We start from the raw sequence: 16,057 nt of genomic DNA, 5'->3' as shown, positions 1-16,057 counted from the left end.
TTAAAATACTAATTTGACTAAAACTTAACTTTTCCAACACAGTGTACATATGTTTATGGTAGGCCTACTCACTGCAGTAGGCCTAGGTGAAACGAGTTTATTAACAACCTAATCAACAACTAATTATCTTTCAGCTCAACATCATTGATCCTGACACTGTGAATTAAGTTACTGTGTTATATTTAATTAGCAGTTTTATACGATGATTTGTAAAACAAATTTGAACAATTTAGTTTTGTTCAGTCGTTCTCTGGCAAATATAGGTCTATACTTTGCTCTTACGACTACTCTTAATATAGGCTACAGCAGAAACTTACACTTTTTTTATTCCTTAGTTGACCTGCAACCCGTAGTAATTTACAGTACATTAGATTTACAGACTTCCTCTTAATCGTTATACTAATTTATCTAAATCAGAAAACATTGTTTCACTTTAGTTAGTTTGAACAAATGAATCCATTTCCCATTTTGTATGAAATATAAAGTGTGATCAGTTAACTTACAAAAATATAGTGTTGCAAAATTTCAACTTTCCATTTTTTAGTGATTTTAGCCACACTAGTCATATGGATTTTACAAAGTAATGATGTGCAAGACACTTGTATGTTACTGGTTTGGTAAACGGTTAGGTCAAACAAATGCAAAAGTTCTAACGTAGGCATATTTTAATTAGGGCCATCTCTAAAAATGTCATCGTCCTGTCCGTATGGTTTCCGAAAATGAATGAACAAAACAGGTATTCTGAATGGATAGGCCTATACTCTAATCATAAGGCTACCAACTGTCAACTGAAATCCCCACAAGACTTCTTTTAATTCTGATGGTTTCCATATGGTACAGTTAAATGCACTACCGGGATATGATTTATTTGAGCTCATCTGGGGAAATATTAGTTATGATAGTTGATGAATACTTTCTATTTTTTTATCTTTTTGTTTAATTGGAGATGTTGGTGTAAACCAAACAAATATTGTTTTTATGAAACTGATTTTGGCATGCTTCTCCGTTAGCATGGATATAGCTGCGTAGCTTCGTCAATATTTCCTTTAATTCTTAAATGTGTTTTTTTTTGGTTATGCTTAATATATGTTTTGATTTGTTTCTTTTACCGTACTGTGTGTTTGGAGGCTTCTTCTCAGTAGCATCACAGCTTTTGTGTATAATTGTTTTGAGATTGTAGTTGTTCTTTTTTACTATATTGAAAAGTAGGCCATATGTTTCACCAAATTAATTTTTGCAGTAAAATCCAAGAGTAAAATGATACCAATCCCACTGTTTGAAATAGGCTACTTCGGATTACCTTACATGTAGGCCTACCGTTAATCGGGAATTTGAACATTTCAATAAAACGAGTCAATTATATTTTGACGTAGGGCCTACACACCATTTTTATAATTTTGTGAATTGAAAATCTGGAATAAAGGTTGAAAATGTAAGTACCTTTTTTGTGCAATTAAATCATTAGGCCTAAACCAGGCCGATTCAAAATAATCTTTAAAACAAAATAATTTTGTATTCAAATAGTATTTTTAATACAAAATTTAATAGTCTTCCAAAACTTAAAAACAAATTCCAACTACGGCCTGTGCTGATATAGCAGGCTTGTGCAAATCTGACCTTAGCACTGTCTTCTTTATTTTGTACTAAATAGGGACTAAAGTTAAAGTAATTTTACTTGCAGATCGGCGTGTTTAAGAAACGAAGGGACTTCCACTCATATTTCACTTCTATGCACATCCATCAACTGGGGATGGATTTTAATAAAGGATGACAATTCAGACTAAAACAATTAAGTCCCTAATCTAATGCAACTGATACTACTTGGCAAATTTTATCTTCTGTTGGTAATGGCTACAACAACAATACTGGCGTTGCTCAACCGAAATAGTGGTTGGGCCGGCAGTAGTATCAGATTGTAATTATTTTTCTCTGCAGTGACCATATCTTTTTGGAGAACTTCAATATACACGCAACACCCTTTTATTTATTTCCCCTAGAAGTCACAATATTAAAAAGAAAAGGATTTAATCTTTAATTTCTCTTGCTATATCCTTTTGAATTAGAAGAAATGAATAACCGTTTTACTATAGATATTAAGATATATTGGACCAGCTGTCTAGGTAGTTTTGTTTGTGATCCAGGATAAAAGGTAAATAAAGAGATGAACCAACGTCCAACAACATTGTCAATAGTCAGTGACACTGTCAGTAAGAATGATCTTTGTGGGGCAGTCCATCTATAGTGTGTTGTTCTTCCATATAAACAACATATAATTCAGCTTATAAACATGTTAGATCATATTTGTGGCAGTCTGAAGTAGTTAGATTGTGATTAAGTCTTCTACAAAAGAGTAACAGTTTTGTGTTTGGCTAAGTAAGTGATTTAGCTGAAATCAATATTACAATGTTAATTCCAACTAACCGAATTTGTAAACATAACTGATGACACATCTTTAGCACATCGTGTAGTGAGTCGGTGGCTCAGTCGGTAGTGTCGCGGACTTCGGGCCCAAGGCGGTAGTGTCGTGGGTTCGGATCCTGGTCACTGCCACTAACTTTTATCAGTACAGTTCACCTTTGTACTGTACCGGCTCACTCCTTGCTTTGCTGTAAACGTTCCACGCACGGGCGCTTAGTCTATGTGGACGGGCAGATGCAAGGTTAAAAGAGGCCGCCAACCTCTTTAAAAAAAAATAAAAAAGTTATGAAAGTACAATTAGGTTGTTAACTATTACTACCACACTACATCTATAGCCCGGTTTACACAACCCAATCTCGGGACCCTAAATCGCGCCCGTTCGACGTCGGCCCTGAAATCTGATTGTGTAAACTCGTGCTCCTGGTCACGATTTGGCTAGCGACCAGGTAGGGAGGTTGGGAGAGATTTCCATCGGATTTAGTGAGGAAAAGTGGGGATAGGGCACTTCCGCTAGGAACGGGACGTTAAAAGTCGAAATTCTTCACCTTTTTTCACATAACTGTACTATTAAATTTATTTAAGGTCACCATGTATGGTATTGTGAAAATCAGTGTCATATGTAAGAAATTCTGAAGGTCTTCAGCATCCTAAACGTCCATAAGTCTTGCATGACTTAATACAGGTCTTTGGAGGTACTGTAGGATATATCTGTTTCACCTACATCCTCTTTTTCCTCCTTTCTGTTTTCACACTGCCAATGCAGTTAATGCTACTCCAACAACTTGCCGCTTCGATAAATATATGGAATATTATTACATTACACTAAGAAAACTAAAAAAACAGCTTTTTAGCTAAAAATGATGTTTTTCAACGAAGGACAGCAATACACTGAACTCAGATTGGGCACAGAATACTGGTCATGACAGAACGCTCTTTCGTCCAGGCGACAGGGCGTTCGGGACCTTGAACGGGAACAGGTTGTGTAAAACGGGCTTATATTGAAACTAGCGTGAGTAGGATCTTAAATATCTCAGCATTTTCTAAAACACTTGCATTGTTGTCAGTGAGAAACTTGTTTTACAGCCATTAGCACCAACCACACACTAGGGTACTGTATATCTGTTTCACCTACATCCTCTTTTTTTTCTCCTTTCTGTTTTGCACACTGCCAAATATCAGTGGCAAGGGTATAGTCACTTTTCATTGACCAAGATTTGTATTTGTGTCTATATGGTCTGTCTCCAATATGCCATCCCCAATTCAAGCTAAGACACTGAGTCATATAGGCCAGGTGGAAGGCCATACTTAATGTGTATTACCAGGGTGGTTTTGCTTGACTCTAAAGAGTAATGAAGCTACTTTAACTTGAATAAAATGGCTGAATTTGAATTGATTTAAAAAAAATTTGGCAACGAAAGGTCGAATGTTTTTGCTTGTAATCTTTTTACCTCTTCAATTAACTGCCTCCATCTCGTCCAATCCTATGTCTCTTAGTCATCAGCTCTCAACAATCTTGTGTCTTTGGTTTCTTTAACTTTCCGCCTCTTCAATTAGGGGTGTCTTTTTTCATCTAGGTTTCCTTTTTCAGTTGTTTCAGCTCCCTTCATACTACATGTCTGGTCCATCTCATATGTCTGTGCTCTCCTACTTTAGCTACTAGGACTGGTGCTTGATACAGATATCATAGTTTTGTTAGATTCTCTATTAACTTTTTTTTTGTTTGGCAAAAGATTTTACTTCATTTTCAAATGTCTCTAACTTTTTCTCAGCACCTTTGTCTAAAGTCCATGTTTTGGAACCATTGGAGAGAATTGGTCATGTTTATATTTGTGTAAATTTTAGTTTTGTCGTTTTGTCAGGACAGTCAAGAGTCTTGATCATAAATATTTATTAGGCATAAACACTTCTGCTGGCTGGATTTACTCTGCTTTGTATTTCTAAATGTTTACCAGCTAGATATGGTTCCAACTTATTCAAAAATCTACTTTTTTAAAGATCGGGTCTTCTTAAGAAAATTTTTTTGAGTGGTCCAGATGTCTTTAAAATATTTTTTTCTGGTGGTACATGTTAGTAAACTTACCGTACTTTTGTTGTAATCCTCTTCTTTCACCATTGTGATGATCACTGTTTCGAGTTCTAATGAAATCATGTCACCAACATGCTATTATAACTGTGTATTATAAATGTGATATAACTGCAGTGGAAGTTGATGATGAGTAGAACAGTTTTAATCCCATGCAGTCAATTATTAGTCTACTGTGCCAAATTTATGGTAGAAACTATATTTAGTACAATATATCTGGTTTTCATAAGCCTTGTATTCATAAGCCTTTTTTTCAACTCCTCAAATATTTATCACATTATGAAGCCACAAGTTTAAAAGTGAAAAAATTATTCAAACTAACTCTGAAATCTAATTACAGCAGATATCTTCACCAACAACGACATGTTCAATATTGAAAATGACCTGCCTGATGATTTGCTGGGGGATTTGACTGGGTCATCATCATGGAGCTCGGTGGCAGACGCCCCCACATCTAAGCCCCCCGCCACAGGCCCGGGCCCTGGCAACATGCAGAATGGGGCCCTGGACCAGGACGGAGCCCCCATGCAGCAGAGGCACATGGTAGCCTCTCAGCAATTGCAACATCAACTGATGCAGCAGGTATGTTGACCTTTAGTAAGAATTAAACTAACAGATAATCACTCTATTATAGAAGTGCTGAAACCACAGTCTATAGACCAATTACCGACCGCGCTATCTGGAGTTGCACTTGGATGACATGTCCCAAAAATATGGCAGCGCCCAGTGCAGTGGCGTAACTAATGCCAATGCAACTGAGGCGCAGGCCTCTTGGGGGGGGGGGGGGGGGGCAAAGAGCTGATTCAAATTCTTCTAGAAAATTGTTAGGGAAAAATATGTTGAAGCAACTCTCTGTAGCTTACCAAAAATAAATGTTAAAAAAACTTATTTTTTTCTAATATAACTTGATTCCGTAACAGTCACAACAGAATGTTGGTGACTCTTTAGTTTACTCTCTAGTTTAATCACTGTAAATTAAATCAAATGGATTTTCAGCATTTAAATTTAATGCAAAAGTATTCAATGGATTTTGATTTATTCATAAAAATAAAACAATAGCATATAATTTGTGCACCTAAGTTTTCATGGGCCTTAATATTTACTATTAAAAGCGATCAACTTAATTATAAGTCTTCGTCCAAACGGATGGATGTAAAAAAAAAACTCAGTGATAGCCTAGCGGTTTATCATTGTGTACCACTACAGTGTGACTGTGTATGCATAACTGCGCGCGTGTGTAGGTCATTTGCCATGCCAACCGCCATGTTGCTCGTACTTTACTGTCATCTGCAACTGTTAGTATCCCTGGTCAGCAGACAACGGCGCGTGTGAGGACGTAGTTTAAACATGAATCAGTAGGTAGCGCCCCAGATCAGTGGTTATATTTAAAAATATTATCTAACAGTCATCAGTAAGCGGTCTGTAATGGTCTATTGTCTGTGCTGAAACACACACAAGCTGTTGACAAACTCCAGATATCTCCTGAAAATGTCCTAAATATTTCTGTTAGTTAAACACCCCATTATTTTACACATTTTTTTCTTTATCTTAATCACTTTATTTTTTTTCCTTGTTAAAGCACTAATATTTTATTATTCTTTGTTGCATGTGTTTGTCTGTTTACAAGTTATAAAAAAAATCACTCTGTCATTATTGTAAGCTTACATTCCATGATTATTAATTGTATTTGTATATTGTTATCAACAGTGACTATACTCAGCCAGTCTACATTGTAAAACGACATGTATCTAAAGATTTCCTTGTACCTGCGTGTGCACAGGAGGATGTGAAATATTTTAGCATGATGTTGCATGAAATAAAAATGTTTGAATTGAATTGAACATTCAATAACCTGGCATTAGTTCAAGGGGTGTTTTTTACTCTGAATAAGTATTTCCAATCACATTTATTCAGCAGAGTTGGTGATGGGCGATCGAGTATAGTTAGAAAAAGGGTCTGACACCTTATTGGTAGTAATTTATACTCAATTTAATAAGGTTACCTCTACCCTCACGACGACTATTATCAGATGTTGCTCAATAATTTGACATTTTTCTTTAATACGGCATAGCGGATTTGCCAAACATATTGTAATAGTACGTTTCTAATGTAAATTATAACGTTACAATTATATTTTAAAATGTATTTTAATACACAACATCTTAGATTGTGTGCTTCTTGGTCACTAAGGAGTCTGAACTATCAAAACTCTCGCTGGGTTGATTCAGTTATGTATTCTATCCAATAATGTTTGTGGGTAAACTTGCTAAATTAACCATGATGGACAAAAATGTAACAATGGTTGTTATATCTTGCTTTTTAATAGAGTGACCTTGATTGTAGATAGTCGTCCTCACTGGTACAATAGATGGGGATTCTTTCATGAAGATGTTTAACGTCCAATCGTACTGAGAGTAATTGTGTTGCAGATGTTGCTGAACAAACAGGGTCAGTCACTGGGGCTGGGCGGAGGGCTAAAGGCCAACCCCGCCACCATGCAGTCCCCACCCAACGTGTCTGTCAGCAAAGGAGACCCCATGGTCATGCCCAGCAGTATGGGAGTTGGTCTCAACAACGTGCCTCCAGCCAGTATGTAACTCGTTATACTAACCTAGTGGGAAAAATTAAAACCCTCAACTCGCATCAACTATCACAAATTTTAAATTTATAAATTAATCAGATGGATAGATAGAACTTGAAATAAGACAAATTGTTAAAACTATATATTGTCACTGCGACCATAGGGATTAAGCTTTGGAGACTTTTGTGCCTTCTGTTTGGTTTTGTTGATCCTGATTGTGTGTGTGTAGTGGGTGTGTGTACGGTAGTTTGAATTACTGTATTGTCTCCGTGGTTGCAATTCCAATTAAAATACATTCCTAACTGTTAGGCATCTGCAGAATTATTGAATTAATAATAGTTTTAAATTTTCAATTTATCTGTTTTTTATTGCTCTCATTTGTTAAAATTAATCTGGAGCTACTGCTCTCGGGCGAGATCACTCTCCCTCATGTTTATTTAATTTAATCTAGTAAGGTTGTGTTTAAATATCTAGCTTGATATTTGAACTCAATCAGTTATTGATGACAATGTGATTTCAGACATGATAATGACGAGTCCACCAGTGAACTCAATGGGAGGCATGGCAGGTGGAGGCATTGTAGTAACTAACAGCCAAAACAAGCAGAATCTTCCCACCACCATGTTAGCTGGTGGTCCCAACGCTAATCCTCAAGGTTAGTGACTGATCATCAAAGTCAGATGATTTTTACTTGAGTTATCTTGCTAACAAAACTTTGAACAGATGGCGTTTTGGACCTCTGAGGAAATCAAAACGGAAAATCATTTAAGTTCAACTGCCACGTCGTTACTTTCATTTCACAATTATTATTACCAAACACCTCTTTAACAATATAATAAAACATATGATTTATGTATAAAATGCAGACAGCACATAGTATACAGACTACAGAGAATTTCTAACAAAGAGTTTCTGACACAGATTGTCTGTTAACAGGAATCATGCATCACGGGGTTCCCAACCAGGGTCTACAGAACGGACCAATGATGGCAGCTCGCGTGGGAGTGATGCAGCAGCAGACACATCTGGTCAACAGAGGGCAGAGTCCACACCAGGTCCACGCCATCAGTGTGGGCCAACCCAGAATACAGGTAAGCTTTTACTGGGTGTCCAGACCGGGAAAATAATTGTACGTTTAATATTGATGACTTAAACGTAAAAAAAATCTGGCAAAAACCTAAAAAATGATAGAGAATCTGGTAATAATACCCCAAACATTGGCGAAGGTAGTAATTTAACCACGAACGTTGGCGAAGATAGTAATATAACCAATAATCTTGGCGAAGATGGTTAGGCTATGTCTTTGTTAGGGGTGTGCGAATAGTGATTTTCAACCTCGAGCCGAGCTTTTTTAAACATTTTCGAGCTCAAGCTTTTTCAACATATTTGGTGACCACTGCCACGGGAATTTCAAACTGCCATCGCAATGATTATGCCTATCTGATACATTGATTTTATTAAAGAAATCCACTTATCCTCCAAATACCAAATTTGCCAATAGTTGTTCTTCTTACATAGTGAGCTCCTCACAGTCAAGCAGGTGATCAGCAGTTTCCTCTGACCTGCCGCATTTCCTGCATTGTGGTGCACAATCCAATTTGTTGCAAATGTTTTCTGAACCGTCCGTGTCCGGTAATCAGTTCTACTATAAATTATGGCTGATTCTTCACCAATCTCAGAATGTCCAACTCGTTTTGAACCTAATAGCACACCTTACCTAACCGTACCTAATAGGAGTCTACTGTACTTGTTCTGTTTTTGTTGTTGTTTTTCTTTTTTGTCAATTTGTATGTTTAATCATCTTAACTTTCATAGTTTAAACAAGTTTTTAAGTACATTTTACTCTTCTGGAATTGGAGTTAATTTAGGTATTTTTGATGCTTTTTAATGTACTAGTAGGTACAAACAAGTAAATTGCCCTTTTGATGGGACGATGGACCCCCTGTGTAATTAAGTTTGCAGGGTTGCTATTAGTCAATTTCAGAAACTGAAAACTTGAACATTACAGTATTCTCAAGTGTTACTGTGTTGGATAGGGGCCCAACATGGCTGCTATGGGCCAGATGCCTGGAGGTATGGGTGCTGGACCTCAGTACAACTACAACAGAGGAGTGGGGGTAGCTGTGGTCACTCCTCAGCAACGCGGCCTTGCCAACAATCTGGCAATGCAGGCCAACCGCTTCGGTACAGCTGGCAATGCGATTGGTATGTGATGTATATTTATTTTATTTTTTATGTATGTCCGTCTGTGTTTGTTTTGTTCCTGGTAAATGCAAAACTTCATGCACCAAGCAGGCAGAAAATGTACCCAAAGGTTGATTGTGAACCTTTCTAATGTGTCTATTCACATTCCTTAAATTCCTCCGGCTTGAGCGGGGATATCTTCCAAAGTTTGAAGATGGAACCTTTGCAGGTAAATAGTTATTGGTTTCTATATACAGTAGCAAATGAAGAAACGATAATGTTAACATTTGTACTATTTTCCTTGTAAACACTTCTTTAAATTTACCAATTTCACAATTCCTAGCTAATTGAGCAGTTATTTACCTGTTTAAACAAATATTCCCTAAATATTTTTATAGTTTAGATAGTACAATGTGTGTAGGCTTATATTATTTATTTGAACAAATGTGTTGTTCAGGCGGAGGTGTAGTGAACAGTGAAGGAGGCATGGCTCAACAAGCTCAGCCTCCCGCTCCGTCCCCAGCCCAGCCCCAGAGTGGGGCCCCCACAGGTGGTCAGCCGGGGCCCACACAGGCTGCGACTCCTCAGTCTCAATCTACAACCACCACAACACCCTCCACATCCACTGCCGACCCAGAGAAGAGGAAACTGATCCAACAACAGTTGGTGTTGCTACTGCACGCACACAAGTGTCAACGACGTGAGAGTCAGTCTAATGGAGAGGCTTGGCAGGTCTGTAGATCAGCTGTAGCCACTTACAGAGTGTGCAGCTCTCCCTTAGTCGATGTAACATAAGTTATGCTATTAGCTATAAGTGGTCTTTCAGTTTAGCTTTTTTTTTAAGTGAGTGCATTCGACAAAAATCAGTGATGCATGTCAAGAAAATTACAGCAGAATAAGAATAATTCATTCCATTGGTCTTTTTATAAAGAAATGGGACATGTCATATAACATAACAAAATAATCATCTTAATACAATCAAATTTCTTATAATATTACATCAATTACATTTAAGCATAGTAACTTATTTTTCAGAGTTGATTATCCAAAATAATTGGGGATTGGGGGTGTTCAGATTAGTAAGCTAATTTTGTTTTAATAATCGGTCATTAAAGGTAAATTCAAGATACAATCTTTTAACTTTTATAATAATATGTAAATCTATTATACAAGTTTACATGTATTTATTACATGTTAGATAAGGGAAGCTAAACTTTTACGAGTGGGGAAAACATATATTCTCTATCCAGTCGTTAATTAGGCAGCCATACCTAAATGGGAAAGAGATCTTTGCACAACAAACTCGAAAATCAATACTACAATTTCAACCAAGTAAGATAAGGGTAAAATGGTTTCAGATGATTGGATCTCAAGACATCTTACTTCTTAAACCTTCCTTGGTTGTCAATTAATACAGTCAGTGACAGTGAAATATATCATTGTTTGTTCTATGCCACAGTGTACTTTCCATTCAGGTAAGCCTGTTATAAAAAAAAAAAAACCTGAAAGCCTATGCCTTTCTGTTCCGTGTTGCAGAACGTCAGTTGTTCACAGTATTGTCCTATTCTTTCTCTTGTAAGTTTTATGTTGTATGTTTTACCATCATAAATTGATCCCTGTACCTCTATATTGTATATTTACAGTGTACTTTGCCACACTGCATGACAATGAAGAATGTGCTGAATCACATGACGACCTGTCAGGCAGGCAAGTCTTGCTCTGTTCCTCATTGCTCGTCGTCCAGACAAATCATCTCTCATTGGAAACATTGCATGAGAGCTGACTGTCCTGTCTGTCTGCCTCTTAAACAAGCTGATAAGAACCGAAACAATCCCAATGGTAAATATATATATTTTTTCATTCACTTGGGATATTTTGTCTTTCAATACTTTTGAAAACACTTAATATTTCTTTTGGTTTCCAAACTGGTATCCTCTCGCTTGAATGAATCTTGCTTGACTTGACCAGCACAATGTAGAGTTCCTCAAAATATTTGTTTTCTTTTATGTTATTTATCTTTTGCCACCTTAGTTATCCTTGAAAGTTTTTCTCAAGATGTTATATTTTCAGATTTTTTTAGGCTGAGAATACCAGTATTCAGTTGTAGAAAAAGTACAAGAACTTGATAGTAATAGTTTAGATAAATCTTTGTTGTTAAATTGTTTACACTAATATTCTGATGTTACTTTTACTGCCTATGTTCACTGTAGTAGCTCCTGACTACCTGTTTATTAATTTTTATTTCACATGAGCACATTTCACATGAAAATATTTCACATATATTTAATTTTCAGTTAATTATTCATTTGTTTGACTTATAAAATACAAACATTTTTATCACCTCTTGAATTTGAGAGTTTTGATCTTTGTTTGGTGACTCGGATGTGATAAAATTTAGTCTTGTCTTAACTGTGATCACAGTTCTGGATCTGAGTGCTAGAAAGGGGGAATCTTGACTTGTCTACTACCTACTGATGGTTCCCCGTTTGACATTTTGATATTTAAAATCACTTTGGGGTCATCAAATTAAGATGAAACCTCTCAAATTCAAGAGGTAATAAAAATATGTGTATTTTGCTATAAGTCAGACAAATTAACAATTAACTGAAAAGTAAATATAATTTCTAAATGTAATTTAAATGTAACAATCTAGCTCTACAGCATTTTTAACAAATCTAATTATTTTCGGGTTGTTCTGAAACAAAGAAAGGGTGAAAGCAGAAATCTCGACAAAGCCAAACTAATAATGATTGAATATGGAAACTATCAAATTCAAAGGGATGTCTAATATCTTTGATCCAGTAAGAAGAAGGGTGTCCAGGAAATCTAAGACATGTTAAGAAAGACCTACAGGCAGAAAAAATGAGGAACAGAGGGCTACAAAGGGAAAGTGTTTGTACTTTATTATATTCAAATATTCTTAAGGAAAGATAAGTGGCTGATAAGGAGGTTTTTGAAAGGTTTTTAGAGATCAACTAGCTTATTCTGGGACTAATACCACAATGGTGTTTACAGTAGTTGCACAGCAGGGAGCCACAGCTCTACCTAACCCCTCACCCTCGGACATGAGGCGGGCCTACGACGCCCTAGGCATCCAATGTCCACCTACCACTGGACAGCTGATGGGAGGCGCAGGTGCTGCGCAGGTGCGGCCTAGACTGCCAGTACCCTCACAAGCAAACGTGCTATCCAACCAGCAACCAGGTAAGCAAAACTGCTACTTTTTTTATAGTTATTTGTCTCGCTTTCTATCAAACTAAATAGGTAAATAGATTTAATTTTATATTTACAGTCCCAAAAAGATTTTACACATTATTTGATTTTTATGGAACAGTGAAACGAAGACGGCAAATTGATTTTTATGTCATTATTGCTATCTGCAAGAATGTACACTCAGGATTTAATCTCGTCCATTCCAAATTAATACTAGATGTTAAAATTCCATTTAATCTGTCAGTGTGATCACGTCACCGATGAGCGACAAACGGTTTCAACCCGGCAATGGTGTCATCCTCAGGTGATAAAAGAACATAATTCACTACAAAGAGGTCGTTAGAAAGTCACATTTTACTACTGGATTTACTGGACTAGATACTTACTAGTCCATACTGAAAAATTCCAAATTCCTAGAAAAGGTCAATTAAATTAACCAGTTTTTCAATTCAGGATTGATCTAAACCTACCGGTACCTTTATTTTTGTCTGTGTAGTAGAAGGAATTGAAGAGCCTATCTAAAGTTTGTATTGGATTGTGACACAGGAGGCGTTGTGGGATCTCAGTCATCAGTGGTGGCTCCCAACGTATCATTGGACAACGCTGTCCCCACTGCCGCAGCCCAGACTGCTGCATCCATCCAGCAGAATGTGGCCAACATGCAGAACGCTCTGTTTGGCCTCAACAACCCTGATTCATCCAGTAATAATGTAAGTCTTCATTCACATACAAACCAATACCATAACTAGTTGATAGGCCATTTTTTACAATGCTATTTTACCGTATTGATCAGCTTGTGGGCTTCACTCACCTTATTTGTTAATCCAGGACTCGTCAAAATGGAAATGTAATACACGAAGACACACAACACACACATACACGCACATAAAAAATCGTCCTTGGATTTGTCCGACGTTTTTCGCGGAACCAAAACAACGTCCCGCTTCCTCAGGGAAATAAAACTTTATTTTTCTTGCGTACACGAGCTGAATGCCTAACCACGACTACCGGTGCCGGATCAGCTGTTCCTGTGGCGGGTGGAATGGCAGGGGGGTCGGTGGACATACTGGTTATCGTAGATAAGCCTTTGACATCCTTGGCATTGTCTCTCAGCTGTTCTAGTTCTTCTTTAATTACTTGTAAATAAACAGTACTAATATCCACCGATGGTCGTGATAGAGGCTCGTCTTCAATAGCCATAAATAGTGACTCTGCCATGTTCCGTTTCCTCCAATCCGGTTCTTTGTATAGAATTTTGGCTGGAATCCCATTTTACTGTATGATTTGTCTCTAATGCATGTTCACAGATTCTCGAGCCATACCTATCTTTATTTTTAACCTTTTTAATGTGTTCATTAATCCTCACCGTCACTGGCCTTGACGTTTGCCCTACGTAGTTTCTACCACATGAACAAGGAATTTTATAGACAATATTTTTTGTGTTTTGCTGTTCATTTTCAGGTTTTAGTTTGGTGAGACGGCTACGAATTTTATCTTTACTTTTGAAAACTGTACGAATTTTGTATTTTGAATTTATGCGCCTTAATTTTTCTGAGACATTTTTAACATATGGTTAACAAACAGTAGTAATTGGTTTTTCCTCAGTGGTGGGTTCCAATTCTCTGGAGTTATTTACTTTGTTTGGGGCCGTATTAAAAATAGATTGGGGATAGCCACAGTTCTTTAAATATAGATAGACGTTCTGGGCAGGGAAGGCGGCATGGATTTCCTTGGCTGTCATCTTCTTCTTCTCCTTCAAGCTTTTCAGCAAGGTTTCATGAGATATCCTGGAGAACTGTACGATAAGCGGCTGCAAGTTCCTTTTTGAAGGATGGAACACGGTGTGCAATCGATATGTCACCTTCCTGGATGTTGATTCCCTAGAGCAGCTCCAACGTCTTTCACCAACTTAACCACATCTTCATTTGGAGTTTGAGGGATGCCACTTATTTCAAAGTTGTTTTTTCTTGAATATTGTTCCAGTGAGCGGATTAAATTAAATGACCCTATTGTAGGATTAGACGCCTACCAACCAACATCTGAAGTGTGTTACTACATCTTTGTCATTTGTCCTCACTTATTCGCAACCCACAGCTTATTTCACTATTACATCTACTAATGGTTGTATCTGTCCCAGCAGCTAGGCACAGTAGACAATCAGCTAGCCAGCCTACAACTACCGGGAGTGGGACTAGCCGGTTCCGGCCAGGTCACTGCAACTCCAGTCCCCGGAACTAAGGAGTGGCATCAGTCAGTCACAACTGATCTCAGAAACCACTTGGTCCACAAACTGTAAGTATCACTGTATTATATATACACAGTCAAATGAATATAGAATGAATGAATGATTTATTACATAAAATCACTGCATGATGAGAATGGTTATTAGGTAGCCTATATGTATATGATCTGTTTTTTTTTTATTTACGTCCTTAATTTTATTTACCAAGTAGTGAGGCCATATTTTAATGGCTAAAGACACTCTCGCCAATCCAGTGAATACATTAAAATGACTTAGATCGGTACTCTTGTTTTCCTGGAGAAGATTGCGTAAAATGCCATCTTGAGTGTTACAGAAAGACAGACAGACAGACAGAAATTTAGATGAGACTTGTTTCGGCTTCTTTAATGTAGCCTATAAAACGTAAAAATAACCTAAAAATTTATAATTCTGAGCAATGTACAGACAAAACTCTAATTTTATTTATATAGATAAAATAAAATTTGTTATTAGTATCATACAACACCATTGTTACTGTTTTAATTAAGGACATTAGCGACTCTGATCAACGTACCATTGATGGAGATACTAATAATGATTAAAGATGATTTGATTGATTAAGTATTTGTTGTTTATTTATTTATTTTTTTTCTTCAAAAGAAACTTTCCAAAAAGTTAAAATATTCCATTGAGTAAAAGGTTCTTAAACACGGGTCTATTGTGTTCCATCTCAAATCGAGTTCTACAGTAGTGAAAAGTATTTATGCATTTAAAAAAATTGCTTTTACAGTAAAATTCCTCTAACCTCCTTCTGTAATCCTTCTGCACATTAAAAAATCCAGTATTGGTCAAAGGAGATTTGTTTACATTAGGTAAGCCTAACGAGCACAATCTACCAAGTTTTTGGAAATATGCCTCAGATTGGGTGTACTCATACTAAATGCCTGTTTAACTATTCTCTGTATACACTAACTTGGCGTCTGGACCCTTGACTACCTGCGACCGGGCCGGGACCGTCCCTTGCTCGCTCACTTCTTGAGCAGCTGTTTCCATAATTAATCATCTAGTCACACCCCCAATGCACTTATTAACTTTTTTGTGCGGGGCGGAATTTTACATTTTTATCCGTACGAGCAAAAAGTCCATGAATAAATAAGTAAAATGATACCAAACTTGACCATATTCTTATTATGTTTGTAGAACCTACAGGCATATGTACAGTAGCTACTGAGGAATAAAAACTTTATAATTATGGAAACAGCTGCTCAACAGTGGGTGAGAAAGGTTTCGGCCCCGGTCCGTTCGCAGGTAGACTAGGGTTCAGACGCCAAGTTAGTGTATACAGAGAATAATGTTT

General features: G+C 37.0%; 1 protein-coding gene across 5 annotated transcripts in view; it reads left to right on the top strand.

Moving 5' to 3' along the window:
- Positions 1 to 16,057, top strand: part of LOC128988721 (CREB-binding protein-like) — an 80,063-nt gene that overhangs the window by 9,153 nt on the left and 54,853 nt on the right. For 4 of the 5 annotated variants that reach the window (XM_054410303.1, XM_054410302.1, XM_054410300.1 and 1 more), the window contains 10 exons: positions 4,842 to 5,083; positions 6,931 to 7,090; positions 7,603 to 7,737; positions 8,019 to 8,173; positions 9,119 to 9,287; positions 9,724 to 9,998; positions 10,910 to 11,105; positions 12,282 to 12,470; positions 13,026 to 13,189; positions 14,620 to 14,771. In XM_054410303.1, the coding sequence (XP_054266278.1) occupies positions 4,842 to 5,083; positions 6,931 to 7,090; positions 7,603 to 7,737; positions 8,019 to 8,173; positions 9,119 to 9,287; positions 9,724 to 9,998; positions 10,910 to 11,105; positions 12,282 to 12,470; positions 13,026 to 13,189; positions 14,620 to 14,771 (1,837 nt within the window). The remainder of the gene's footprint in view (positions 1 to 4,841; positions 5,084 to 6,930; positions 7,091 to 7,602; positions 7,738 to 8,018; positions 8,174 to 9,118; positions 9,288 to 9,723; positions 9,999 to 10,909; positions 11,106 to 12,281; positions 12,471 to 13,025; positions 13,190 to 14,619; positions 14,772 to 16,057) is intronic. The other variant, XM_054410301.1, reaches the window with a different exon arrangement.

This window comes from Macrosteles quadrilineatus, unplaced genomic scaffold (genome assembly GCF_028750875.1).
Source record: "Macrosteles quadrilineatus isolate MER2022 unplaced genomic scaffold, UCM_ALF_1.0 Scaffold_3__2_contigs__length_128488019, whole genome shotgun sequence".
In the NCBI taxonomy this organism is placed as follows: domain Eukaryota; kingdom Metazoa; phylum Arthropoda; class Insecta; order Hemiptera; family Cicadellidae; genus Macrosteles; species Macrosteles quadrilineatus.
This window is presented reverse-complemented; position numbering and strand designations above follow the sequence as displayed.